This window comes from Drosophila obscura, unplaced genomic scaffold (genome assembly GCF_018151105.1).
Source record: "Drosophila obscura isolate BZ-5 IFL unplaced genomic scaffold, ASM1815110v1 contig_73, whole genome shotgun sequence".
NCBI lineage: Eukaryota > Metazoa > Arthropoda > Insecta > Diptera > Drosophilidae > Drosophila > Drosophila obscura.
In genome coordinates, this window is record NW_024542865.1 from 2,198,894 (window position 1) to 2,226,844 (window position 27,951).

Below are 27,951 nucleotides of genomic sequence, written 5' to 3' on the forward strand. Positions count from 1 at the left end.
AACACAAAAAAAACAAAAAAAACCCAAGAGAAAGGGAGAAGCTGAGTGGGAAGACGACAGCAAGCAAAGGAAACAACAAACGAAGGAAAAGGAAGGCGTACAACAACAACAGCAGCAAACAAAATGGAAAACTGAAAAACTGAAAAACGAATCTGTCGCATAATTACAAAAAAATGTGTCAGACACGGCCGTGCCAACGCGGGGCTCTTCGGCTTTTATGTGCATGCGTCTAGACAGGGCAGCAGGGCCAGGACCGGGCCAGAACCAGGACCAGGCCAAGACGAAACCAGCTGATGGATGAATGGAGCCAGGGGACAGAGCCAGGGGACAGAGACAGGGGACAGAGCCAGGGGACAGAGACAGAGACAGGGACAGTATTGAGGACAGGCAGGGCGGGCCCATATGTCAAAGAAAAACGGCTGCCAATCTTTTCGCTGTAATTGTTGCTGCTGATGATGGTACAAAATCAATATTTATCATTGTTGGCAATACTCGTGGCCTGTGCGTATACGCCACGGCGTATGTGAGAGAGACAGCCTTGTCGAAATTCCATAGACAATTTTTGTTCGCAGCCAGCCGCCCGCCAGCTACATTTTTCCCATGCCCATCGGTAATTGCCACAGAAATCGAAGCATCTACTCAGCATCCCAGGCCACTCTGTGACGGGAATATACAAGTACCTTTTTGCATCTTTACATGGCAGATCAAAGGAGTTTTGGTAATTGCATGAAAGCATAACTGAAAGCACGTACACACATACATACATCTACCCAGAGTCCTACATATTGGAGTGCTGCAAGGATATTTCTGTGCAAGAAGTAATAGCCAAGACCAAGACCAAGACTTTTTTTTAAATTTGTGTGGAATGTATGTGAATTTATCTGTGCATTTTTTCCTCCTGAGTTTTCAGTCGCTTTGATGCCCCTTTAGTGGTCTCTAATTGCTGCCGAAAACTAAACCTTTGCTTGTAAAAGTGTGTGTGTGTGTGGCTGGCTGGCATGAAGGTCTGGGCTGCACAATGTTCTGCTCGTACATCATAAAATGAGTATCAACCGACAGCACTTCGCAATCAAAAGTTGTGATTGAGCGTCGATTGATTGCTGGCTGTAAAACGAAGTCTGACCAAAAGTCTTTGGCCAAGTTTTGCACAACATTTAATGGCTCAAAGGGAGGACAAAGATGATGGGTCAGCCACAGCAGCAGCAGCAGCAGCAGCAACAACCACCAGTTGGCCAAAAAGCAATTTGGACATTCAGTTTTTTGTGCTTTTCTTCGTTCTCTTTTTTTTTTTTTTGGTTCTGCTCGTATTTCTGTGCTGTGCTGTCTAGGAGGGACGGACAGTACGAGCATTGATTTAAATTGGCCATTTCATTGCTTCATTATTTGCCCAGAGAACGCAGATACTCAACTTGATTGTTTGTTTTTTTTTTTCTTTGCTCGGATCCACTTGGATTCACCACTCTACTCCACTTTGCTGGTATCCCTGCTCCGTCGAATATTATTTTTGCTGCCATCGTCGCTCATTTATTTATTTCTATATAAATCTAGCCCCCCTCCTCTACCCAGCATCCCACACAGCACCCAACTTCTTTAGTTGTACGAGTATTTATCTCAGTTTTTTTTACAGCTCTCCCGCACAGTTGATTGTGTCCAAGTGGATTTGCCGAAGGATTTGTGGAACTGCTCTGCATGGATAGGGGATTGTGGGGTGTGGTGTGGTGTGGTCTGAGTGGCCATTGACAGGTTAACCTTTGGAGAGAACTTAGGTGGGGCACTGGGAATCCCAAGTAACCTGATTACACTGCCAACGAAAGAAAAATTGAGTATAATTTCTTTGGGGCCCAGGCGAAGCTCTTTCTTTTCTGTAAATTCTGTAAATTCTGTAAATTATGCAAATCGAGGCAACATAAAAGCGCAGACCCCGTGCAGGGTTGTTGCTGTTGGGGAACAACATACGATCTGTGGGTCAGCGACTTCCTCTAGTAGCAGCAGCAGCAGCAGCCATCAGCAGCAGTCTCCCACTCGTCTGAAGTTTGTCTACAAATGTGGATTTACTTAATCAAGTATTTATGTTGGCCTACAAAAGTTAAAATTATGTGGTGCCCACGTCCACGTCCACGACCAGCGTCTCCAGCGTCTCCAGCGTCGTCTGCGTTGACGGCATAAAAGACAAATAAAAAACGAAAATATTCCAACAACAAAAAGAACAAAAAGAAAGAGGAATTCTCCAAATATTTGGCGCACATATTTGGACACGGGGCATACTCAGTGGGCATACAAGTGGCCCAATAACTATTAAATAATGGATATTTATATTTAAATATTTGTGGCTTTAACCAAATATGTGGGAGAGCAAGCCCGCTCTTGGTTTTGTTATGGAATTAGTTTTGAAGCTGATTAATAATGAATATCAAAATAAAAAGCAATGTCTTAGGTGACTTTTGATCAGCGTTTAAGGACCTGCCCGCCTGTTGATTCAACCCACGAGTACCGTGTAGAAAATATGTATATCGTCTGCCAGACAGCGGTGGCGGCTCAACCGAGCAGTCCTCAAGGCCGGCAAAACGAAATTGAAAACTTTTTTAATACCCCCTGGCCGTTGTCGTTGTCGTGGCTGCAGTCAAAGGGAGGAGGCATCGACAATGGCAAATGTGTCAGGACTCGAATTAGAATTAGAATTAGTGCGAAAAAAGGCACCAACATTTCTCTCTCTCTCTCTGTGTGTGTTTTGCCCATTTCTACGGCTATAGGCTTTCCTATATGCTTTCCTTTTGCTGCAGGACTTTTGGTCAAAAGTTTATGTTTAAATTTAGACTCAGCTTCAAGGCCTGCTCGGCTGGGAGGGTGCGAGCCCTTTGTTTTCATTGTAACCCATTGGCATGGAAAGATGCATGGACATAGGACTCTATGTACAGAGTCCTGCCACAGGCTCCTATCAGCCATGCAGCTATCATTCCCATTGTTCTATTGAATAATTGAAGCTTTTTCAATCTTATTCAATTAGGCATCCCAGAGCAGACACCAACGGATGCGTAGATGAATGGATAGAGTCGATGTTGCCATTGGTCTGCTGAGCACAGACAAGGCAATAAAGCCCAAACTGCGCCTAGGCTGGGGGGCAATGGGCCGGGATTAGGCCGCCCCACTGCGGCACTGCCACTGCACTGTTTGCCTGCTGTCTGCCCCAACTGGTGGGTGGGTGTTGTGGCGTGGCGTGGCGTGGCGTGGCGTGGCTCTATTCCTATTCTATATACCTATAGAGCCAAGAACTAAAGTGAATTGAATTTGGATTAAATCGAACCCATGTGCGTGTCCAGGAGGACTCTCTCTCTCTCACACTCTCTCTCTCTCTCTCTCTCTCTCTCTCTCTCTGTCTCTGTATTTCTGTGTGTGCGAGCGTCGGATAAGCATTCGTTGAACAATGAAATTTCATTTTCCAAGAAGTCCATTCTGCAGCATTCAGTGCCAGTGCCAGAGCTCTGTGACAGGCACAGAGACCCTTCTTGTTGCCCAAGCCCTGTTCAAAGTCCAAATTGGCTACGTTCTCGGAGATGTAAAACGCACTTGGCTCCCGTCTGGAGCCTGGCGCCTGGAGCCTGCTCTAATGAAAGGCCCCTACGCAGTGCAATTAAAAACCAAATTTCAACAACAGCCAAATGCTCTTTGCTGGCCCTGGGCATGCGTCACCTCGTATGTCACATCAATGTCCAAGTCTCCAAGTGTCCAAATGTCGAGCCCCTCACCCACCCACTCATCACATCACTTGTAAGTGGGTTCCAGTGACCACATCAAAGTTGAGCACGGCCATGGGCATGGGCTGTACTTCCAAAGTGAACTTTAGCTACATTTTATAGTAGGCTGTCGGCAGGCACGTATGTATGTAGGTATGCACCTCCCACTGCCATCGCTAGCTTAAGTATGCGTTATCCCGCTTTGCCCTTTACACTTTACGCACACGCTGCCTCCTCTCTGAGAGAGCGCATGAATAATGTACTCTCTCAGCTTCACTGAGTGTCGGTCTGACTGCGGCGCAGTTACAAAGTTCTTAAGGTGCTTCTCGACCAGGGGTCGGCACACAGACTCTTACATTTTTTTGGTGCGTGATGCAGCGGCTGCACGGCAGCATGTGTACGTGTGACTTATACGATCACTGATTTAGATATTTGCGCTGAGTCATGAGCTTTTAGCTATTTCTCTCTCGCTCTGTCCTCTGTGTGAGCAAAGCTGCTTGCAAAAAGCTGCAGCGTGTAAACAAAGCCTGCAGCCGCACAGACATAAAAGCTGATCAGTGTTCTTGATGCGTGTCCCGCGGCCATCTCCAATCCAGAACTCTCGCTCACCTGCCAGCGGCACAGGCACAGGACTCGTTCGTCAGTCAGCTAGGCAAGTGCTGGTCCTGGCGTATGGATTGATTTGCATAATTGGCAGACTAGGCGACAGGCCAAAGTGGATTAAAGCCACAGAGCACACCAAGTAAATATACACCGGCACAATGCGTATAGATGCCACCGACAATGCGTACATATGTATATTGGAAATGGGAACGAATGAATGGTAAATGGTACGAGATACATACATATACATATACAATGTACATATGTGTATGGGAAATTGTAAATGGAGAAATAATTAAATAAATCGTCAGCTGAGATTGGGCAAAATTTGTTAAGGGCCTGCCCAGGTTTTCCGTTGAATTTTCTAATGTTGAAGCTACCTGGAAACGTTGCACGCTGCTCCGAATGGCGTAACCGAATTCTGTGTATAATTTTGCCAATCTCAGCTTGCGATTTTCCTTAGTTGGTACCTAGTGCGAATTGCTTTTCCTCGAATATTCTGTGGGTGTTTTGCTCTTCACTATACCTCAGTTTCCTGCGAATCATCAATAGATGAAACTTCGTAAATTTCTTCTTGATTTGGGGGTGGGCTATTGGGGTGAAGGGTGAATACTGATTGCATTAATAAACAAATAAACGTAGATTTGTGAAGCATTTAACAATAACAAACAAATATATAATACAGTGGAAAACACTCGCCAGAGTCCTTGGCCGGGCTGTTCAAGTGCATAATTTAGAAACGATTACAGTTCTGGCACCATTATTGCTTGTCTGGTAATCAGAATTTGTTGCCAGTAACAGCCTGAGCTGAACAATATTTGTCTATTTGTCTGTCCTTCGTGTCTGTCCTTCGTGTCTGTCTGTAGTACTACTTAAGCTCAATAAAGATGTGCATATTTTTTAGACAATTACCAAAAGTTGGCAAATCTCTCTTCGCATACGAGTACACTCCTCTGGCTGTTGCTGTTTCTGTTGCTGTTTCTGTTGCTGCTGATGTAACGGCAACGTATGGCAAGTAAGGGAATTATGATGTCGTTAATATAATTTCAGGGTTTGTGTACGGCTAAACTCACATTGCCAGCCTACACTGCCACACTGCCACACTCAACTACACGCATGCTAAATCAATTACCAGGAGCCTGAGTAGAGGTGGCGGGTGGCAGTTATCCTTGATGTTCATGTTAGTGTCTGTCTGTCTGTCTGTCTGCCCTGTCTGTCTGCCCTGTCTCTCAGGGGGCACCTGTGGCATCGTCTGGCGCTGGCTTGGGCTCTGGTTGTGGCATTGGTTTGGTTTGCGTTCGGTAGCGGGTTGGGTGGCGGCTGGCGGCTGGCAGACAGTTTGAAACAATTTGCACTGCCACGGCCCATGGGACCCAACACACACACACACACACAGACAACAGCGAAAACCGACAACAAAGTCACCATAAAGTACTATACCAAAAAAAAGCAGAGTAACGTAACGCGCATCAGCAAAGTGAAACTGAATTAAAAATATTTCGTTGCGCCCAAAAGGCCAGCCCGCGCCACCGCCAGAGAGCCATTTAGGATGGCAGTTAATCCTTTTAAAAAAGTTTGCCCAACTAATTGAGGCACACAAATCAAATGGCTGCCAAAACCGCATTAAGACAACAAACAAGAAAAGGGCCAAGCCCACAACACCAGGGACTAATTAAAACAATAGCCAAAAAAAGCGGCAAAAAAAACAAGAAAAAAGTTGGTTCTGCTCTTTGGGGATCCTCGCAGATTCATCATTTGCTATTAGGCAAGCTTTATGTTGCATATATTGGAAGCAAACCATCCTCTCTGTTTGTTCCCCTAGATGTATCCTTAAAAAGATAAACCCTGAACATGGACTACTAGAAGCATTTTTCTATGTACGATATTCTATTATTTTCAGATCGATTTTGTATTTCAACAGATTTCTGTGTGGCTTCTTTTTCCCTTTTAATCTAATCTAATCTGTACCACACTTCTGATCTGTTTAATTATTTAATTAATTATTATGCTTATTACTACTCGTATCACAAATGGCCTTAAATACCCATTGAAGATCGATCGCTTTGATGGCAAAGATAGTTCTATACACTAGATTCCAATAGACTGAAGAGAGGTCTGGCTGTCCCAGGTGGAGCTATCCAAGAGGTGTGACCACTGGCCAGTCTGATATCCAGTATTCGCCCCAATCACGTATTCCTTCGATTGAAAATAGACAGACTCCGTGAGAGTATCGGATATAAAAAGCCACGAGGTGGTCAGGGTAAGAAAGAGGCACCTGTAAGTAAGTATTGTTCAGCCAACAATGGCATTGAAAACGCAAATGCGAAACAAACAAGTGGCCAGCCAAGTAGCAGCGGAAGGACGAGCATTGTATCGGGATGGGCGTTGTGCTTCGATCTGCATGTGACCCAGTAGTGCGTCAGTGCATGACCATGTACATACATGCATAAAAACTTGTTTTTTTTATAGCTTTCATCTGCATTGGGGACAGGGACAAAGTCAGCCCACCAGTAGGCGGGTCCGGGTCCGGCTTTTCGGTGACAAAACAGTAACGAAAAGGGGAAAAGTATCCCTCATAGCCTGTGGCGACTCCCCGGGCTTACAAATTACAATATTTACTGTGTGCCCGAGTCCCCCCTTTCTGTTGTGCTGAGGGAGGCCTGCCGGGGCCTGCCTTGGGGTGGGGGTGGGCGTATATGTAAATTGAAAGTTTTTCTGGGCCATCTGTGATATGCATGTGAATTCAGAGTTGCAGCAACTGCATTTATAAGGGGGGGGACAAAAAGAAAAAGTTTCTTTCTGTTACAGGAACATCGCCAGAGGAACAAGAAACTCGAGTGCACTTCGAAGGATAACTGAAGGATAACAAACAGATGGAGAAACCAGCCGTCGAGACATCTTCATTACTTCCACCTGAAAAATCAAGTATTTTTCAATGAGGGCAACATCGCTCTGAGCATTGATTTCCCTTTATTTTTCTACCAGAATACAATTCCTGTTCCAATTTACTGACTTGGCTCACCAGCGGTGAAGTCTCGCCTCAGTGCAAGATTCTGTCCATGATATGATTGTGTATCGGACATATTGCGGCTGTAGATGATAGAAGGATGTCCGTCGGCCATTTGGAGCCAACCCTATAAAGCAGTGTTCGGCGTCTGTGTATCGCAGTGCAGCCAGTACCCACGAGTATGGACACCACACCCTGGAACAGAAAAGCCTTGAGCAAACTTTAAGCTTCAGTTGATGTTTGGACTTACCCTCAGATACCGATACTCGCAGCCGTCACCTCCTCAATGACCTGGACATGGCTATTCTTCTGCAAATGCAAGCAGAGATTAGCGATTGGTAGACCCTAAAGAAGGGAAAAGATAGATTTAGTTATGAATGATTTAAGGAGAAAAAGCCGCTGGCAGCATTGGCTATTCCTAGTCTCATTTTCATCCATTCATCCATTCTGACATTCAGACATTCTCATGGCGGTCTTTTCTGCTCGCTGGCTTTGTGGTTTTATCGGAAGGTGTGCTCCCGCTCCGGGTGCCCGTGCACGTACTGTTCGTGCATAAGTGTATCCGTACACATCGCGATGTGGCAAACAATACAAGCACGTACACGCAGTGCAAGAGAGGAACGAGACTGAAAGAATGCTGTGCTGCAGTGCAGCGGGTCTTCACCGCCCCGCCAGTGAGATATGCAAGTGAATCTGATTAAACAGCAGCTGCACGCGTGGCGGTTAATTTTCACGTGTACGACGTCACCAGCTGTGAAAATTACAGCGATAAATTTCCCCTTCTTGGTAATTTACTGTGCCATGGAGAAATCTAATAAGTATGTACATACCATTTATGCCGATATGGCGATGCGGAGCAGAGGAGGAAGGCAACGAGCCAAAGAGCCGAGATATTTGAACTTTTAGTTCCTGGATATATTTTACTATTTACGCTTAAATTTCTCTTCTTAAATCGGAAACAATTTATTTTCCAGTGCAAAGCAAAACGAGAAGGAACGAAGGCAATCCACTTTTACCTTAACTCTTTTTTGTATAAAAAGAAGAAGAAAACGAACGAAAATTGAAATGGAAAGAGTGGGAATTCCAATATGTGATTTTTTAAATGGGATTATATAAAAGAAGAAATTTTGACCTGAATCGAAATACGTTGCAAGTTTTATTGAAATAAATACAAAAAATTAATTTTCTTCTTAACAATTTGGAGCGAAATTCTCGGACAAGCTAATTAGCAGCCAGAAGCTGCGGTCGATGTTAATTCTAACGTGGTTTAATTTTAATTCCAGTTGAAGACATTTTTGAGAGTAATGCTAAGTACCTAGATCAGTTTCGACCTTTGTGACCCATTTAAAAAAAGAAATTAATGCTTTTTTAACAAGGACTTCCAGCATTGACTCAAGCAAGTTCGAAATGCTGGGCCGATTGCTAGCGACTCATATGGCCAATATAATGGCCAATGTATGCTACATCACTGCCATTTCAAATGACGGAATTAAAAAAAAACCAATTATATTACGTTACCCGTATTGTTGCCCTTATTTTGTTAATAAACACTCCAAAATTCTCAGCAATTACTCGCTAAGGAAAATATTTATGATGAAAATAAATTTAAAATTGTATGCGACAATTTTTAAAGAAATATTTTATTTATGTACAATATTGACGAGGAAGGGAGCTGCCGCTGCCGTGTTATTATGCCTAACAGACATGGGCATAGGAAAAGGCGCTGCTGCTGCGCTGCCGCTCACGTACACGTGTGTGTGCCGACCACTCATCTATATATGTACATATTTATGTGGTCTAGTGGGATAATTGCGCCATTTTGGAATAAATGCTGCATTATGCACAGCAAAGTCAAGCAAAGCGTGGTTCGGTGGGTTAAGTCTAGGCCTTCCGATCCGGGGGTCCACGGTTCGAAGCGTGCACGGACTTTCCTTTTTTTTCTTAAACAAATCTTTTTTTCCACAGTTTTACAGTAAAAATTACATTTTAAAATTGTTTTGATTTTTTTTTAATTTAGCTGGCATTAATTAAATATTTAACTGGTAAAAATTTAAGAAAAGCTTTTTATTGAGCTTTTAATTAAAGCTTATTTGTTGTTTTTTTCCCTATTAAATGTTGAAAAAATACCATATGAACATTTTTTTTATTTTTGGGTTATTTGGGTAAAAAACTTGGCTAATTTTTAAATTTTACATGTATTTTACACAAATGATACTTACATACTGTAACGTAAGGCCTACATGCATTTTACATTTTACTTACATACATTTTACTTACATACTGTAACGTAAGGCCTACATGCATTTTACTTGACGTTCTCTACACGTTCCCATTCCAGCAGGGGCAGCGCCATCTGCTGGTATTCAGTGAAATAAATGTCGCTTTTACATGCAAAACAGCGGCGAAAAGCGGAAGTTGGTTGGTTGCTCGCATTGCACAGCACTGATTCTGCGTAATCATATTTTGAATTGCAAACTTGGCGGCAAATATTACGCTGACAAGGCAGAAAGGTTTCAAAATGAGCTTCAAATGGGTTATCAGTTTTCGAACATTTACTGGCGCACATACATGCAATACATACAAACAGACGCGTGACGTAACATTCAACGGATTTGCGGTAATTGATTTACTTATATGAGAACTTTTCTAGGGTAAATACTGCAATAGCACTAAACAAAAATTCACTAACTTAAAAAACAATTCATGGAAATATATGATGCAAAAGTGTGTGTGTTTGGTAATAATATGAATGTATGTAGATAGAAAAAAAATTAATAAGAATATTTAATAATAATAATTATCATAAAATAAACACAGATACTTGTAGTAGACTTAAGCATAGTGGATACCCGACGGTTTAAAAAATAGAGCCTTCGCTCGTTTAATTACAAAATATACGGCGTGTATAAATACAGTTTATGATTTTTGTTTTTTGATTTTGGAAATAGCATTTTGGGGAGACTCCAACACGCCAGCATCGTTGGATCCTTGCATGTTGTATATTCCGTGCAGTCCCGAGTCCCGAGTGTCCCAGTCCCAGTCCCAGGCGCTTTGGGTATCGGTCCATCCGCTCCGGTTCGCCCCGGTTAATGAATTTACGCCTCCTTCTTCTTAAACTTGTTCTTCAGGAGTCCGGGCAGGAGCGAAGCGCAGGCACACACCGTCAGTATACCCATCGAGGTCCAGGAGAAGGCCTCACTCGAGCTGGTCATCTTCTGCAGTGTCTTGCCCGCCTGTATGGCGATCACCGATGGCGGCGCGACACCGCAGAACGTGCCCAGGGCGAAGGTGTGCAACGGCACTCCGATAACGGGCGAGGCCAGGTTGATGAACCAATTGGGCAGAATGGGCGTCATGCGCAGGAACAGCATGTAGTTGAACAGACTGTCCCGATACTCCTCCACGTGCTTCGACCATTCGCTGGTCTTCTTTGGCCAGAAGTGACGGATAAGGCGGCGTCCCACCAGATTCGAGAGCGTGTAGCAGAGTGTGGCCCCGAGCGCCGAACAGAAACAGATCAGGAACAGGGCGATGGGGAACTTGTACAGGAAGCCGAGTAAAATCGACAGGAATAATGAACCGGGAATGGCAAATGTTTGTAGGCTATAAGAGAACAATGAGTTAAGAGCAACCAATCATAAGATCTGATATATGGGTCTCATGTGGCATATTTTCGGTGTTTCAGATTAAAGAACTGACTGCCTGCTGCTGCTGCTGCGGCTGTTGTGGCTTGTTTATTAATAGATGTCAAGGCAGACGCTGCCAATTGACAATGGCACCCCCATCGGACCACATCTTCTGCTAGAGCATGCCCGATAACAACAAAAGTAAGCTACACACATACATATAATTCGCCCGTTGCTGCTTTGAATAATTGCCAAGCAATCAACTGAATAAACCTACATATACGGGCGCACATAAAGTTACGTATGTGTTTGCTCTGGCTCTGGCTCTAGCTCTAGCTCTGGGCTCTGGTTGAAAACGCAATTGAATTATAAACAAGCTCAGCTGATTTCGTTGAAATTCTGTATGTGAGTGTTTGTGTGTGTGTGTGTGTGCATGTGGAAACAGTTGTCGAGCAAGCCAAAAGAATGCGTCACATGACCAAAGTCCAAACAAAAGCGAGTGAGAGAGAGACTTTGATTTACAGACAAGACACGAGACAGCACAGTGCACTTGTGCGCTCTGACGGAGCGCTTCCTGGTCTTCTGCCCACACGTAATTAATATGCAAACTATGCGTGGTGCCCCGCACGATCGGTCGAACTGATCGTGCATAATCAAGGCGACCAAAGACCAAAATAAAAAAATGTACGATTGACCGTGAATAGTAGTCGGCCGGCGGTCATTCTGTTTTTGGGGGGGCAACAGCAGCAGCAGAATCGCTTCTACGACTATTTTGTGTAATCAGGTCAAGGTTATTGCCGACAGCAGCAGCAAAAATCTTATCTAATCGGAAGCGTGTGCCCGATTAGTATATTGCCCGCTTTCCGAAGATCCCATGCGAGATCGTTACTGTATTTGAGTGTTTGTGTGTCTGTTTGCAAAAAGGATACAATACATAGGCGACAACGACGCCGAACATCACTTCAAAGTAATACATGTCCTTGTAGCGATCGAGGACTTTGGCCAGCATTTTAGCATCTTGTATATCACGCGGTATTTTCAAATGTTGCTTCTCAGAGCTGCAAGTACAAAAAAAAACAGAGAGCAACAAATAAAATAAAGGTGTAAAACAGGCCATATCCGAGTGATGTCTGTGTGTGTGTGAGTGTGTGTTTGAGAGGTGGCGTGACTTGGCAATCATTCTATATGCTTTTGTATGTGGAATAAACCCTCTCGCAAATCAAGCGAGACTCACACAAACACACAAACACACACACACACACAGACTTGCGTACAGATGTGTGTGTACACGCGTATTGCAGGTGCACGAATGCGCTTTGGACACATCAGCATCAGATCGGGGCATATATCTACATACGTATATCTACTCACTCATTCAATTCGGGAAATATTGCATAGACATAGCACATGGTCGCCACACTGGCAACAAATATTGCTGCAACAATGACTAGAGATTTCTTGGTGGCCTTTCGCTCATCCGCAGACATGGCCTGTTTTTGCGGTGTCTGCTGTTGCTGCTGCTGCTGCTGTTGTTGTTGTTGCAATTGCTGCTGCTGGTGCTGCTGTTCCTGTTGCTGCTGGAGTTGTGGTGGCTCCTCCTTCGGTGGTTTATGCTTGCCATTACTGCGCATGGTTGTAGTTTCTGTCGTTGCTGTTGTTGTTGTTGTTTCCGACCTGTCTAGATTCAGCGTCGCCATCTTATCAGTAATGGCTGGAAATAAAGAAAAATAAAGAGGGTGGGCATTAGTTGCGTGTATACCACTCGAGTTCATTGGGTTCAGGAGACCACCCACCCACCCTCAGTTGATAAGCGAACGGGTGCTACCTGCCCGCTACCACTTACCACCGTTAAGTGAAGATGTTGACAGCGCTTCGCGACTGCCGCTGCCTCTGCTGCTGTTCTCCATTCGACAGGCCATGACGCGACACACGTAAAGATTAGCTGTATATATATTCTGTTTTCGTTTAAACCAGCTGCAAGTCTAAAATACTTGTAAGGGAGGGGCGGCGGCTTTCAGAAGGGTGTATATGGGGGCGTTCTCAGGCTGTTCTTCTTCTTTTGTACTATATTTGAGTCATTTAGCATTTGGCGTCTAAGCGAAAATTAGCAATAGCTTTTGTTGTTATACAGTATCGAACACACGTTTACACATATGCATAGATATATATTTATTATGAACGTGTGTGTTTGCGGATCTGGGAGGGTTTTTTTTGTGTATATTTGCGCGCCAGCAATGTTTTCCTCTCTGCTCCACTATTATGTGTGTGTGCGTATGTATTCCCGACACAATTAATCAATAAAAAAAATAAATTCAGGAAACGCACGATTACAATGGGTTTATTGCGTTTAACTAGGCCCAAAATACGACTTAGCTTTTCACATTTTTACTATTAATTTTGTTGCTAAATGGCCAGCTAGAGGTGTTAGACCAAAGAGGGCACTATCGATAGTATCGATACTTTGCTGCTAGCCTCTACTATCGATGGTTTTGAGACTATCATGATAGTATCGAGCAACAGTCGTTGCGCTTTTGAGAAGACAAATTTGTAAGCAAATCGACTGGTGGCATCTAATTTTTACAATGGACAAGTTCGCAAAAGGTTTCAGTGGTTTTTAAATAATTATTTGAGCCCGATACTATCACGATAGTATCGGTTGTTTTTTTCAAAACATTCAACGTTGATATTCCTCGATTTTGATATTCCGTTTAATATTACTAGCTAGTTGGCCCTCTCAGCCCTAGACAAATAATATTATCCGATAGATACATACATTTTCTACAAGATTGGCAAGTTTTTAGAAGTCCTTTTTATTGCATTATTTACATAAAAAGGTTCAAACAAAAACGGCCAAAGCATAAAACGTAAATGTTGACTAAATGTGACGTCAGTGTTGCTGGTCAACCAAGTTTCTTCTATGCGTATGGACTTTTGTATACCTTATGCCCTTTAATGGATGTTAAATTTGTTGTTCCAAGCTCCATTGAAACATTAAAAATGATTTTATCCTAGATTGACGTGACATATCTGGGAGCTCAAACGATTTTTTAACGATATTTGAGATATCGATGTATGCTATTTTAACTATTTTTAAGCTTATTTATTAGAAACCTGATTTATTTTGTGCAATATTATTACTAATCATGTGTGTACGTACACATATCACTGATCTCTGATCAGGTTTTCCTGGTGAACGCGCCCATTCCCTTCTAGTGAGCGGTAGTCGATAGTTCTTCAGCTTATCGTGTTTGTTTACGTTTATCTGCAACAAAAACATACATTATATATTTATGTAATTGCCAAATCCGGTGTTGAAATCCAACACACCATAAATTAAACAATAAAATAACATGTGAGTGGAAGAAGGTAGCTGATTCATACGGTTAAAACAGATCCCTGTGAGAAATAGTTTCCTTCTTATCTTAATACATACACGTATGTATTTCCCACGCAACACAAAGAGACACAAAACATCAGGCAAATGTCCGTTGCGTTTGAAATGAGCTCTGGGGAAAGGAAACCAATGAATACCGGAGAATGGCTTATGGGCGCTCTTTCTGTACGAACTACGAAGCTCTGGGTCGGGTCTACCCAATGGATCGGATCTGGCTGGTCCCCGCCATCTGTAAGATACATACGAGTGTGCCGCTCGTATGTACATACGTACATACAGATGTAGTGATAGAAGGCATATTGCGAGAGATTGCTGCTTCTCCGAAAACTCAAAAAATTCTAAATATATAACATTTTGGCTAAGAGAGTGAGAGAGCAACAAATAGCCAGCAAACAACGAGCATGTAACACACGGGACCTGGCGGCCCAGTCTCCCCGTGTTCGTGCTGCACTCTGCTATCCGTTTATCCGTTCGCTCGCGTGTGTTAGACGTAGGTACCATCACATTTTTTGTTAGTTATTTTTATTTATTTTCTCGGCAAGTGCCTGGTAAAAAACGCCGTAGGGTTCAGATATTTAGATGGTATTTTTGCTGGCTGGAGTCCGGAATGTGGGCGATAAAAGTGCGAGTACATATACTATTTTTTTTGTTGTATACTACATAGCCTCTCCAAATGTACGCCGCTCGAAAATAGCCGGAGGCACAGCACCATTTCCCGTGTATCCGTATCCCGTACATGTGCACACTGGCACATACGTTACGGTGCCTGTGTGTGTGCGTACGGTCTCGTATCCGACCCGGTGCGGTGCGCCATAGCCTCTTCTTTTAACAGCCCTCACCGATTCATTAGCGAAATTTATTTTTGGAGCTGCTGTGGCCAAAACAGCGACAATTTTCAGTTTGAATTTTTTTGTGTTTTATGTTTTGTGTCTAAATGAACATACAATTCGACAACTCTGCTACATGCCATGCCATGCCATGCCATGCCCGGCGGGCGCGTGTACGTTGTACGGTGCATACGGCACACGGGCTGCTGCAGCTCAAAGAGTCTTCAATAGCGGGAGGAATCCGTCAACACTACGAACTGTCCCTCTCTCTCTCTCTCTCTCTGTCTATATCTCTCTCTCCCATTCAATTCTATCTACAATCTACAGAGGAGCTGTAACAAAATGCAATAAAGCAGCTGTTGTATGGGGAATGGTACATATGGGACATACTTAAGGGATATGCATACATATGTATCCTAAACTGTGGGGAATATTACATACAACAGTTTGACCGAAATTGACTCTTAACAATTTTTGATTTTGAATCAAACATTATGTAACATTATTTTTGGAAGCATTTTTAATAATATACAGGCAAAACAAAATACAGCATTTTCCATTTTGTGCAGATTTATCATCCGTGAAGGCAGGATACAAGATCAGCTGTTATCATGGACCCGGAAGCATTTTTGGATGTGGCCAATCAGGTCATCAAGCTGAAAATGTTTCCGTTTTTTGATATTGCTCACAGTTTACTTGCCGCGCTGGCCGTGCGCGAGGACTTGGGCGCCAATGCACAGGCCTTCTCCCGTAAGCATCCATTGGCCTGTTGGCTATCGACCATGCTGGTCATCTTTGCCGGTGGCATGGTGGCCAATGGCCTGCTCGGTGAACCCATATTGGCACCATTGAAAAACACCGGCCAACTATTGGTGGGCACAGCCGTGTGGTAAATATATAATTAGCACCAAAATCAACCAAAATCGTATCTGTATCTGTATCTTTGTCTGTGTCTGTGTCTGCTGCATCTGTGCATTGTAGGTACGTTGTGTTCTATACGCCATTCGATATTGGTTACAAGGTGGCCAAATTCCTGCCCGTGAAAATCGTGGCCAGCGCCATGAAGGAGATATATCGGGCAAAAAAGGTCTACGACGGTGTGGGACATGCGGCCAAGCTGTATCCGAATGCCTGGATAATAATGATCATCATTGGCACACTGAAGGGCAATGGCGCTGGATTCACCAAGCTGATTGAGCGCCTCATTCGTGGCGCATGGACACCAACGGCCATGGAATTCATGCAGCCAAGCTTGTACGTTTATTATTTATCAATTTTAGCTTGACTGGTGGTAGCACCTCAACTGATTCCTTGATTGCTTTGTTTTTGCAGCTACACCAAGGCTTCACTGCTGGCCTCGATCATCTTTGTGTTGGACAAAAAGACGGACTGGATCTCAGCACCGCACGCACTGGTGTACTTTGGCATTGTTATATTCTTGGTGTACTTTAAGCTGTCTTCCATTTTGCTGGGCATACACGATCCCTTCCTGCCATTGGAGAATCTGGGCTGTGCCATCTTCTTTGGCGGCATTTGGGATAGCTTGGCAAAGATATTGGGCCGCGGCCAGGCCAAGGATGGCGACAGTAAAGATGTTAAGAAGAACAACTAAAACATTATTTTGTAGTTAGACCAAACACAAACGTAATCAATCATCGCTGCCAAACCAAACGCACAGACATATTAGCATTAGCGTCCATCCATCCCATCCCATATGTAGATCGATCGATTGTACGATTTCGAGAGCAGAGCCAAAGCCAAAGACATTTTTCTTTTGTGTGTGAGAAGGAGTATCTATCACTCTCGATGACCAGCACCCAGTGTGGGTGTGTGTGTGTGTGTGCTGCTGGCCATCGATTTGTGATTTAAGAGACCCCATAAATTTTTGTATTTTAATTGTATTACAAATTGGTAGGATTAATTATGGGACAGAACTACATACACATACAGACTAACAACAGACTTAAATGCCATATACAACACACTTCATTAACGACATTTACGACTTGAACGACAGACGATGCCATGCCGCCAACAAGGGGCAGTGAGGCAGAAGGAGTGTGCGCTTAAGCAACGAACGAAAAATGTGTACATAAATATATTTGCAGCAGCAGAGTGCAGCAGCAGCAACAGGAGAAAGTGTCCGTGTTTCTTCTCGCTCCTATATATATATTTTATTTTTATTTTTTTTTTAAAATACATTTTAAGAGTGTTTTTTTTTAGGGCCAACTTTGAACACGCATTCAAAAGCTGATTTTGAAGGCTTAATTATTTTTTTTTTGTAAGAGGTATGAATGTTTATTGGTTGCAATAAAAAAATATGTAAACTATTTTTTTTGTTTGTTTTCTTTTTGATTGTTTTGTTTTTTTGAATATATGAAGATGAATTAATTATCTATGCCTATCAGATACCGAGAGAGAAAAAACAGATTACAGTTTAAATTATTTAATTATTATTGGAAGAATTTTAGGGCTAAAAAGGCCCACTAGAGATGCAATGAGGAGAAAAACTTCACTCTATACTATACATATATCTCTGTTTCTTGGTTTCTTCCACTAAAGCGAGGAAGACAGATGTCTGGACTTAAAAAATAGACCCTCTCTCTCTCTATCTGCTTCCTATTATTGCCCCTAAATTTTTAGTGTAATCCATCAATAACCTTTGTTTAGCTTTTACAATATATATATATATATATATATATATATATATATGTGTGTACGTTGTCCACTCCCTGAGCAAGTGTTATACAGTGGTGTAATGCGCCTTACAATGAACTGAAACGAAAGAAAAACGAAGAAAAAAAAGAGACAAATATGAATAGAAATACAAGAATCGCTTTCAGAGTCTCGCCATTTACCAATAAACTCGGACACTGGATCGTTGTCACCCTCTCCGCGCATTGTGCCCGTTATCTCCTCATTCTCCACCATTGGCAGAAAGAGCTGCACAAATTCTGGGGAATATGGATGAGTGATGGTCTCCAGAACTTCGGTGACAAAGTAACGTATCAGCGAGACATCTGTGTCCTCGATGGCGCAACATTGCTTCACATATCGCAGTACAGGCACCACACAGCCGCGTGTCAGCAGATTGACCATGCGATCCAGAATCATCTTCTTCATCTCCAGCTGAACGAGTATCTCCAGTTCGTCCTGCTTCGATTCGAACAGGCGTATAAGCAGGAATAGAATTTGCTGCTGCAGTGTGGGATGCACAGCGGCCACTTCGTCCAGCACGGCCAGATGGGTGGGACAGCTGTCGGTGGAGAGCTTAAAGAACGATGGCTCCATCACAACGTTCTCAATCCAGCGTATCACACCAACGCCAACAACTGGATATCTGAGGGACACGCACAACCATTCAATAAAAGCAGATGCAGCTGGCAGACGGTAGATACCTACTTGATGCAGTTGTACAGCGTTTGGAGTTCGGCAATTAGCTCCGAGGTGCCTTGGCCCACATTGCAAATCGCATGAGCCTTCTCGATGGCCTGAATCGTACTCTTCAGCTCGTCCTTGTTCAGCGTGCGTTCGGTTAGGGGTCGCTTCTTGGCCGGCTGATCGATGACAGCCGACGCATAGGCCAGCAGAAACATATACTTGGGCTTGTGTTCGGGATTGATTTTGACGCCAGAGCGGAATAAGGCATCAACCAGTAGCTCAAGGAACTGCGGGTTGCGTATGAGGTCAATTGGCGGTGGATCAGATCCCGAGTAGTTGCGAAACAGCACTGTGATGTCGGCAGGATTGAGTGTATTGCGGGTCAGCATCGATGTGAGTGCCTGACAGGCCTGTGGATAAACCGCTGAACCATTTAGGGCCATCGTTATGGGTGTCACATTCTGATTGCTGTGCGGTAAAGAGACAGATTAGAGGGTTGATTAGCTGATTTAAGAGCGGACTTACTTTTGTAAGGCATATTTAATGATTTCCTGAGAGAGTCGCTTCATGTTGAAGCCGCCCTTTTGCTCCTGGCTGAGCACTTGGATCAGAACCTGCGAGTAGACGTACGTGTGCTGGCCATGACAGACCATGCGGGCGCACTCCTGTATGGCGCCATGCACATCGTCCGGATTGTTGAGAAACTTCACAATGGAGGTCTTGAGAACGCGCGAGAAAACTTCAATTTGCTGGGCAGCCGTCGATATAGAGGTGATTTCACTTTGAAATCCCGCATCCGATATCAGTTTGATGGTAAAGTTCAGCATCAGGCAGTCCGGATATTCCTCGGCCAGGCGGTAGATCAGCGAACGCCACGTATAGTGATCGATCATCTCGGTGAGCCAGTCTGGCGTCTCGCCCTCTTCCGTGAATATGGTGTCGGCTTTCTTCGGGTCGAACGACTTGAGAATCATCTCCTTTAAATGATTCTCGACCATGGCCTGGACATCGGTCACCTTGACGCCGGCCAGAATGAGCCACTCGGCCAGCAAGTTGGCCATTTGGGCCACCGCCTTGTAGTTCTCCGACAGCATCGAAATCACTTCCTCCGGGGAGCCGCCGGACTGGAAGTACCGCTTCAATTGTGTGAATATCCCCGGCTCCATTATGTAGTCCGGTGTTAGGAATTTCTCCAGGCATTCTTGTATGGTCTTCTGTGGGTTGTCCTCGTGCACTTCCTAAAAATTCGAAAAATTGTCGTCAACAGAATCCACATATTGTTATTGCCACCACCGCCACCTCCGCTTCCAGGCGGCATCAGAGCGCAAGCCTTCTGGCAAAGGCCAATGCCGAAACCTTTCGCTACCTCGGAGTTGGACTGGGCCTTGGCACGGCCTTGCCAGCCGGAGTCCTCATATTCCACTTCCATTTTCCGGAAAATCTAATGCACATTAACAAATATTCACTTTTTACTTATTTTGTTTAGCAAATTTTTTTTTTAGTGTGACCTTAAGTTAAATATAGGGATGTGATTTTATTGATATACCAATATATCGATATATATTTTTATTTGCTCTGCTTCTGGAGCAGGACCACTAATTTGTTTGTCATTTTGGATATATAATATCAAAATTTGGTATTTGATGAGCGCTTTAAATAGCATTTGTTCATGTGTGTTCGTGTGCTTGTGTGTGTTAAATAAAACCAAAAAACAATAAAGGTTTTGTCGAAGCAAAAGGCTCATCTCTAGGAGGCTTGCAAGGTGTGTTAACTAGAGAGGTAGTGTGGGGTACTTGCAATATCGATATCGAATATCGTGTTTTGAACGTGGAGCCTGTAAAAATTTTGATTTAGCATTAGAATTTCCATGAAAGTTCCCTTCAAATACATACCCAACGTGGCAGTATGAAGTGTAGACTGGTGGCTGTTACTTTTAGTCGCTGGCGGAGTTGGTGTTCTTCTTCTGCTGGCGGCGCATGCGTGCGTATGCGGCCTGTTTGGCGCGCCGCTGATTCCCCTCCTCCAACGACTCATTGGCACGCTTCGAGCGTGCCTTCTCCCGCATCTTTTGCAAGCGCTCAGCACGATGTTGAGCCGATTCGATTTCCTGATTCTCCTCCATATCTGTGCTCTGGACTGAGAGCCGGGCCGTGCGCTCCGCTGGGGTTTCCACGGACCGCCTGATGCGCGCACGCTCCCTCATTTGGTTGAGGCGATTATTGCGCATATCGATATCTTCGCTGTCGCGCCGCTGCCGCTGATACACGGCCTTGCGTAGGAGCACCTGATTCTTCTTATCCGTGCTTTGATCCTGCTTGGTCTCCTGGATCAGCTCTAATTCGACTTTATTCACCGCCGAATCCAATCCAAGCATCAACTGAAATGTTAAGTCGACCATTTCGTTCGCTCCTGTTGGGTAAAGTCACACTTTTATTTTGGTTATAGAAGGAACAGATGGAAAAGTGAAGTGGTGGGAGCTGTGGTCTGAAGCTCTCCGTTGGATCTAGCTCCATTTGATTCCATAGAATCTGTTTCCGTTGGAGATTCATCAGCGCACTCCACACCCTTCCACACCACTCTTGGCCATGTCGCCTACATGTTCACAGTGTGGCATTCATGGGAGACAGAAGCCCCTGTGGAGGCAGCCAGCGGCTTGGCGGAGGGATTTATGTGGTTTATGTTTAGTGCTGTGGCCATGGGCAGCGGAACGGACTAAAGGTTGCAAAAGGATACAAGTTTTCAAGGGCGTTTTCCACCCGATTCATTGGCTCTCTTTTGCAATGAAAAAAAGACCAACCACAAACAAGCGTTGCGATTACTTGAGCAAAGGATCCGTTCTACTCACTTGGTATTGGTTGAGGTTACGACAAAAACTAAATCCAAAAGAAAATTCCCGCAAAAGTAGGAATCAATACGAAAAACTTGCACTCGCTTCAACAATTTTCACACAAATGACTTTACAGAACATATACGAATACGAGCATGACAAAATATTGACAGGAGATGTGATGTGCAGCCAACTTCATGCACTAGTGTGGGATTAGTGCGGCCAAGTTTCTCGAATGACGGAAAAGTGTTGGGAACTAGAGCGCATTAATTATTTGAAAGCAGAACTGTGCAAGTGGAGGGAACCGATGGGGAGCAGTATTCGGTAGCTCTCCAGGAGTCTCTGCCTTTCCCAGGGTTTACGAAATTAAACAAAAATACGATTTTTAAAATAATTCAATACGTTTGAAAAAAATTTATAATTTACAAAAATAAGCTGATTGGTCTGCCGCGATGGACAGGCTCTTAAAACAGCAGATACTTCTGTGATACCATACTGAATGCAGTTAAATAGCGAAAATCTGTGGCTTCCAAAGATACGAGAAAATTATGGAATAATAACAGAAGAATCGTAGAGAGACCCCCCCCAGTAACACATTCATATGTATATGATTCTGATACTGATTATTTTTCTTCTTGTTATTTATTCTTTTAATAATAATTTCTCAGACACTCGCACCTTTCGGCTTGTGGCCTTCACTCGGTTCTCGCTTTTGGGTGTCGAGTGGCGTCGGTTGCCTGAGCATATCCTTAACGACCTTCATGGTGAAATCGGGCAGCAAACAGCTCACCGAGCATATGATCGTATACAGCCAAATGGGCAGGGAGCCCAGCAGCAGATTGTAGACCAAATAGAGCTCCGAGCTAGTCAGCAGATTGTAGAGATACGTTGTCAGCATAAAGGCGCCAATGGAGCCCAAAATAATGGCAAAGTTCAAGTAGGTGAGATAGCGGGCCACCAGCAGCAGCTTCAGGTTGCCCACAATCACAATGATGGTTATGAGCATGCAGCCAAAGGTCTGAAAGCCCGCCGTTTGTCCCACATTATAGACGACATTATCATCATTGAGTACGGCATAGGCAAAGTAGAATATAATCAGACACTGGATGGCACCATTCAGTATCCACATGCTGAAAATGCCCCACGATGTCTGCCTGTTGTGCGACAGTCGCTTGTACAGTTCCGGATATCTACAAGGACAGATAGAGATCTTAGAATAAAAATCTCCCTATCCAGTGTGGATGTGAAACTCACCTGAGCAGCGTCTCTTCGCTGTATGGCTTATCGGATATGGCCAAAATGGTAAAACTAAACGATATATAGACAATGTCAAAGAGCCATAGAAAAAGCGAGTTGTACACATTGGTGGCCGAATACAGATCGTACACCTGAAACAGGGCCATGCAACCCGTTATGATGATATTCTTGTAGCAATAGAACAGCACCAGAAAGGCCAAGCGCTCCGAATTGTAGTGCCCATGGACGAGCAGCAGTCGCTGCAGCATCTCGAACTTGGCTATCGCATAGTCAGCACAGCGTGCCGCCTGCTTTCCCTCACGGCCGCTGATGCCAATGCCAATGTGCGCCTCCTGTATCATGGACACATCGTTCGCACCATCGCCAATGGCCGCTGTAATGTGGTTCCTCTGCCGTCGCTTGATAAGTGTCACAATTTCGCTCTTTTGCAACGGACTGAGGCGACAGCAGAGTACGGCACGACATTTGAGCGCCACATCGGCGAACTGTTTGGGCGAGTGTGTCAGCAGCGCGGCCACTGTGGCGCCATCGATCACCAGCGCTTCCTGGGCGGAAGCGTTCCTGCCGATGGCGGCATCAATCTCGCTGAGTCTTAGGAGCAGCTCTGTGGGCTGGGGCACATCCACCATATAGTGCACCCTGGCGCCTGGCGGTATGTGCTGGCAGGCGAGGCCAATGTTGAAGGCAGTCTCCACCTTGTCGCCGGTGAGTACCCAGATCTGTAGGCCAGCAGCCCTCAAGGCAACCAAAGTCTCGCCCACATTGTCCTGCAGGGCATCCTCCAAGGCAGTGGCGCCAAGCAGTTCCAGTTCTAAGGTTACAAAATGAATATATGTAAACATGGAAAACACTCGGACTCGTACTCGTACTCGTACCAATTTCCACAGTCTCGTAGCACTCTGCTATGAGGTTGGTTCTGTCCGTCAGCTGGGTATTTGCATGCCTGTACTGGGCCATGAAGCTGGCGTATGCCTGCTCGGTGAGGCTGCGCCTGGCCACGGCCAGCGTGCGCAAGCCCTGCCGGGCATAGGCCGTGATCTGGGCGTCGGTGCGTGCCAGTTCCGGACTGTGGCTGCAGCGCGGAAAGATGATGCTTTCGGCCCCCTTGCTGTACAGCCAAATGTGGCCCTGGCCATCGCGCACAATGACACTCATCCGCTTACGTTCCGAGCTGAATTCGAGCACATGCAGCCGCTCGTATTGCAGCTGCTCGCCAGTGGGATGGCGACGTATGCGCAGCTGATTGCTGTGGCAGCCCTCGTAGACCAAACCCAAATGGGCACAGCCCTCCAGCAGGGCCTTCTCGTCGGGACTGGAGGCCTGATAGCGGCCCACCACATCGCCGGTGGACATTAGGCGGCTCTTCTCCGACAATGCGGCTTCGGGTGAGCCGCCCTCACCTGGCGGCAGCAGTTCCACCGTATGGCAAATGGTCAGAGCCTCAAAGAACTGGCTGGCCTGCGTCTGCGAATGAATCGTAAGTTTATCTTAGATCTAAGATCCAATTCCAATCAGTTGGCCTACCTCCAGCACATCCAGCGCGAACGTCTCATCGGAGGCGGGCGAGTAGAGCTGTGTGCCCTGCAGTTGGTAATCCCGGCCAGCCACATAGCATTTGAGAAAATGCATGAGGTTCTTGGTCAGGGTGCCGGTCTTGTCCGAGAACAGAATATTGACCTGTCCCAGCTCCTCGTTCAAATTGGAGGCGTTCACCTGGCAGGGCTGATCGGTTTCCTCGTCATACAGCTGCAGATCGGACTGCATAAAGTGGGCGCCGGCTATGCGATATAGTTCGATGTTCATGTAGGCGGATATCGGCACCATGTAGTTGAACAGCAGCAGAAAGGACAGAAAGTCCTCGAAGATTTGCCAGAACGCATTGAAGTTCGGCACTGGTCCCAGGTGGGGCATTGTGGGCACCACCTTGGCCTCCTGCTGCCGCTCAATCATGTAGAGGATCACCACAACGACGATCATGCCGAGTATGAGGGCCACCATAAACCTGTTGATGTACTGCTCGCTGGAGGCGGACTTGTTGCCCGTGTAGCGGCTATTCAGCTGCAGTTTGGTGTGCATGCCCGTGTAGATGGCACAGCCCACAATCCTCTCGGTGTCCCTGACACGTACACCACGCAGCAGCAGATTCTCAAGAGTCAGCGGCAGTGCTTCGGCATCGGCATCGGCATCGGCATTGGCATCACTCTCCTGCTTCAGTTCCAGGCGCCCATTGAAGCTGTAGAGATCCGGTGTGGGTGCCTCGCACACAATGCAGCCCCCCATGGCGAGCGTGTAGTTGCTGGGGGCAAAGATGGTCTTCAAATTGGTCTCCCCGTCCAAATTGGCGGTGGTAATGCGGCACTTGTTGTCCGTGCTCGATGACTGCAGGAGCACCAGGTCGCAGGGCAAGTCGCCATTGCTGCTGACAACCACAAGATCGCCGGGCACAATGAACTGAGAGTCGATGCACTGCTCCTGGCCATTGCGAATGACGGTGACTGCAAAGTTAGCATTGGATAATGCATTGATTGATTGATTGGTTTATTCTTATGCTGATGTACCTCTGGCTGTATTGACAGTTTTGTCACTCCTTGAGCGCGATAGATCCTCCAGGCCCTCCTTTAGGGCGGTTATAACCATCACAAACAGCAATGGGATCAATGAGACCAGCGGGGATATCGTGTCATCTGTTTTTGGGAATACAAACAACGGAAATTAGCTTGGGGGCTTAGCTTGCTTTGAATGTGCACACAACTTACTCACGAAGAACGAGACAATGGTGATGATTAGAAAGTAAAAGTAAACGGCACGGCGGAACTGCTCGTAAAAGTTGAGTGGCAGAAATGTTAGCCAATTGTATTTGGTGGTTGTCACACGATTGAGGGGCTGCCGCTTGCCCTGCTGCCCACCGCCACACCCACCGATGTGTATGCGCTGCGCATCGGCGAGCTTCTCCCTGGATGATGCACCCATGTCAACAGCTATTTAATATTCTATCCTATGCATAGGCCTATTAAGTTTAGTTCATTATAAACGTTCGACTTGAGGGTGCGTGCGCACGCGTTCCACCTTCTGGGGCACAAGAAAGACTGAATTTCGATCGTTAAAAAAAATTGCCAAACGAAATTCGACAGAGTTTGATAAGGACCCCATAATGGTTTCTTGCATACATACATATGTACATATTTATAAATACTTACGAGTGCAAGTAAGTGGACTGTCAGAAGAGGCTGTTCAATCCATTTGTATGTTGTTTTTTATTGATTTGATTTGTATTTCCGCTGACAAAATAAATACTCAGATAGCTGTACGCCTTTGGAGTCAAGTGTTAGCCCCCACTACTTGTGGAGTATCTGTCTATCTTTCGATTAGATTCTCCTCCTGCATCACTCTTTCATGTCAAAGAATGGATTTGAATTTAATAAACTTCAGCTGATAGTATATCGAAGCAGATAGAGTATCAGCTTGGGTACGGTACGTAAATTGCTTGTAGTTTTTCGTTCCTATAAATCCTTTACGTAATTTACACGATACCCCCACAAACACTTTTTTTTTGTTTTTTGCTTTTCTTCGCTGCCTAACAGCCTTTTGGTACCATTCCAAAATTGATTAGAATTATCTGGCGGCTACTTAAGATTCTCATATCAAATCCGCTTGATATCTGGTGGGGTGGTGGGCACTAGCCGGGTCTAATCAGTAGCAGTAGCAGTAGCAGAGCGATTACCACCCATTGCAGCTGTTTCCAATGGGCTGCCAAATTAAATGAAGGCCGTTGAGCTCTGGACTCTCGCTGCCACTCAATGTTAGTGTGTTCGAATGGCACGTTATTTACCTGGAATATAGTATACATTTTCTAAATCTTTATTATCTGTTATACATATTAATATATATATTTTTGGGACAGCCTGAAGGCTTTTTTGGTTTGGCTCTAACTATTGTATATTGCATAAATAAATACATAAAATATTTTGTTGAATTATTTTAAGTTTTTTTTTCTTTCTTCTAGAACTAATAACATTTATGATGCTTTTTAAAATATGGTAAAGATATCAACTGTAGTGTTGAGGTATGTATGTATGATATGCACCCAAAAATATGCTATTAAATTTTCATAAATGCTCGTAAATAGTTATAGACATTTGAAGCGCTCTATGAAAATGTTTTTTTGGTTTTGGTCCTTAGATGAGCATTTCTTAGTGTTATTTGGTATTGATGGATGCTTTAGAAGAGAAAACATTTGCATGTTGATGGCTTGGATGGTCCGAGATTTAATGATTCCACATCCGCTATAATCAGAGGTAAGACTTCTCTCTTCCAATACTTTTTTCTCAGCCTCATTTAATTCCTCTAATTAAGTAATATTTATAGTGCCCATAACCATAATAAACCATTGAAAACTAATTAAAATGCATTAAAATTCAATAAATACTTTAAGTACTTTTCCGTACATACCCAGACTTCTGGCAGACATTGGTACTCCCCGATTTGGACTACAAAGTAATCGCAGTAAATAAATCAGGGCTGTGACTAAGTGTCGGAAAATGCACGCATCGGTGACACACACATTTCCAGTCAATGTCCGATCACGGACGATATCTAAACCATTTCCTAAGTATGTGTCAAATGTACATACAATATTTAAGTATGTATAACAATAATATTAGTATATATTATTATTATTCCCATCCATGCAACCACAATGTGCCACAGTGAAGCGTGGCCGGGTACAGCTAGCAATATACGCGTAGTATAAAGAAGATTAATTTTTGTTGTTTGTTTTAAACTGTATGCTTGATAAATATTTTAAGGGGCATTCGGATCTTTTTGTTGGTCAGACTTTTGTGCGCGCGGAAACGTTGCATATTCAACCAAATAAATTCAGCTAAATGCAGAATTTACTTATACAATAAAGATATTCCCATTCAGCACATTTCCATGTTATTTCTTTCAGGCTTACAGTGTAAAAATGCCCTGCGAATGGGGGGGTACGCACACTCGCACTTGCACTCGACACAAATCAAAAAAGAGGGAAGACTCCAAAGCAATTTATGCCTGATCAATCAAGTGGGGGAAAGAAACCCACATTGGGCGACTGAGTCACGCTGGTCATATGCATGCTCGTTGAACATGGGCTAACATGGGTATTTCTGGCCATCAGCAGATAGCTTTTCCCTCCTATTTGTTTATGGTTTATTTTTTGACTGGAAATATTGTCACCGGTATACATACGTATTACGTATGTACGAGTTTAGGCCAAGAAGTATTGTCTAGCCATCGACGCAACAGACACTATCCTGTCCC

At 44.5% G+C, this 27,951-nt stretch overlaps 5 protein-coding genes across 10 annotated transcripts; 1 reads left to right on the forward strand and 4 right to left on the reverse strand.

Moving 5' to 3' along the window:
* Positions 1–10,380: 10,380 nt before the first annotated feature.
* LOC111065142 (transmembrane protein 41 homolog) lies at positions 10,381–13,379 on the reverse strand. 2 transcript variants are annotated; one of them, XM_022353144.2, is made up of 4 exons: positions 12,811–13,379; positions 12,339–12,678; positions 11,897–12,025; positions 10,381–10,944 (listed from the first exon to the last, which is right to left on the reverse strand). In XM_022353144.2, the coding sequence occupies exons 1-4, from the start codon at positions 12,884–12,886 to the stop codon at positions 10,437–10,439; spliced, it is 1,053 nt and encodes a 350-aa protein (XP_022208836.2). In that variant the 5' UTR covers positions 12,887–13,379; the 3' UTR covers positions 10,381–10,436. The 2 variants fall into 2 exon arrangements, with proteins under 2 accessions (XP_022208836.2, XP_022208837.2); XM_022353145.2 differs by having other exon boundaries at positions 12,765–12,811.
* An 859-nt stretch (positions 13,380–14,238) lies between these two features.
* On the forward strand, positions 14,239–17,517 carry LOC111065056 (trimeric intracellular cation channel type 1B.1). 3 transcript variants are annotated; one of them, XM_022353020.2, is made up of 4 exons: positions 14,239–14,319; positions 15,758–16,077; positions 16,170–16,442; positions 16,521–17,517. In XM_022353020.2, the coding sequence occupies exons 2-4, from the start codon at positions 15,800–15,802 to the stop codon at positions 16,798–16,800; spliced, it is 831 nt and encodes a 276-aa protein (XP_022208712.1). In that variant the 5' UTR covers positions 14,239–14,319; positions 15,758–15,799; the 3' UTR covers positions 16,801–17,517. The 3 variants fall into 3 exon arrangements, with proteins under 3 accessions (XP_022208712.1, XP_022208710.1, XP_022208711.1); XM_022353018.2 differs by lacking the exon at positions 14,239–14,319 and adding an exon at positions 14,750–14,851; XM_022353019.2 differs by lacking the exon at positions 14,239–14,319 and adding an exon at positions 14,780–14,855.
* A 101-nt stretch (positions 17,518–17,618) lies between these two features.
* On the reverse strand, positions 17,619–20,093 carry LOC111065055 (negative elongation factor D). The gene is made up of 5 exons (XM_022353017.2): positions 19,936–20,093; positions 19,095–19,807; positions 18,591–19,037; positions 18,047–18,528; positions 17,619–17,963 (listed from the first exon to the last, which is right to left on the reverse strand). Exons 1-5 carry the CDS (start codon positions 19,996–19,998, stop codon positions 17,932–17,934), a joined length of 1,737 nt encoding a protein of 578 aa, XP_022208709.1. The 5' UTR covers positions 19,999–20,093; the 3' UTR covers positions 17,619–17,931.
* A 98-nt stretch (positions 20,094–20,191) lies between these two features.
* Positions 20,192–21,558, reverse strand: LOC111065057 (zinc finger protein 821-like). Its single transcript, XM_022353021.2, has 3 exons — positions 21,415–21,558; positions 20,462–20,978; positions 20,192–20,403 (listed from the first exon to the last, which is right to left on the reverse strand). Exon 2 carries the CDS (start codon positions 20,965–20,967, stop codon positions 20,503–20,505), a length of 465 nt encoding a protein of 154 aa, XP_022208713.1. The 5' UTR covers positions 20,968–20,978; positions 21,415–21,558; the 3' UTR covers positions 20,192–20,403; positions 20,462–20,502.
* Positions 21,559–22,022: 464 nt separating this feature from the next.
* Positions 22,023–26,436, reverse strand: LOC111064980 (phospholipid-transporting ATPase IF). Of its 3 annotated transcripts, none has more exons than XM_022352905.2 (7): positions 25,851–26,436; positions 25,410–25,660; positions 25,212–25,337; positions 24,178–25,148; positions 23,529–24,117; positions 22,651–23,464; positions 22,023–22,586 (listed from the first exon to the last, which is right to left on the reverse strand). In XM_022352905.2, the coding sequence occupies exons 2-7, from the start codon at positions 25,621–25,623 to the stop codon at positions 22,061–22,063; spliced, it is 3,240 nt and encodes a 1,079-aa protein (XP_022208597.2). In that variant the 5' UTR covers positions 25,624–25,660; positions 25,851–26,436; the 3' UTR covers positions 22,023–22,060. The 3 variants fall into 3 exon arrangements, with proteins under 3 accessions (XP_022208597.2, XP_022208596.2, XP_022208598.2); XM_022352904.2 differs by having other exon boundaries at positions 25,410–25,739; XM_022352906.2 differs by lacking the exon at positions 25,410–25,660 and having other exon boundaries at positions 25,851–26,434.
* Positions 26,437–27,951: the final 1,515 nt, after the last annotated feature.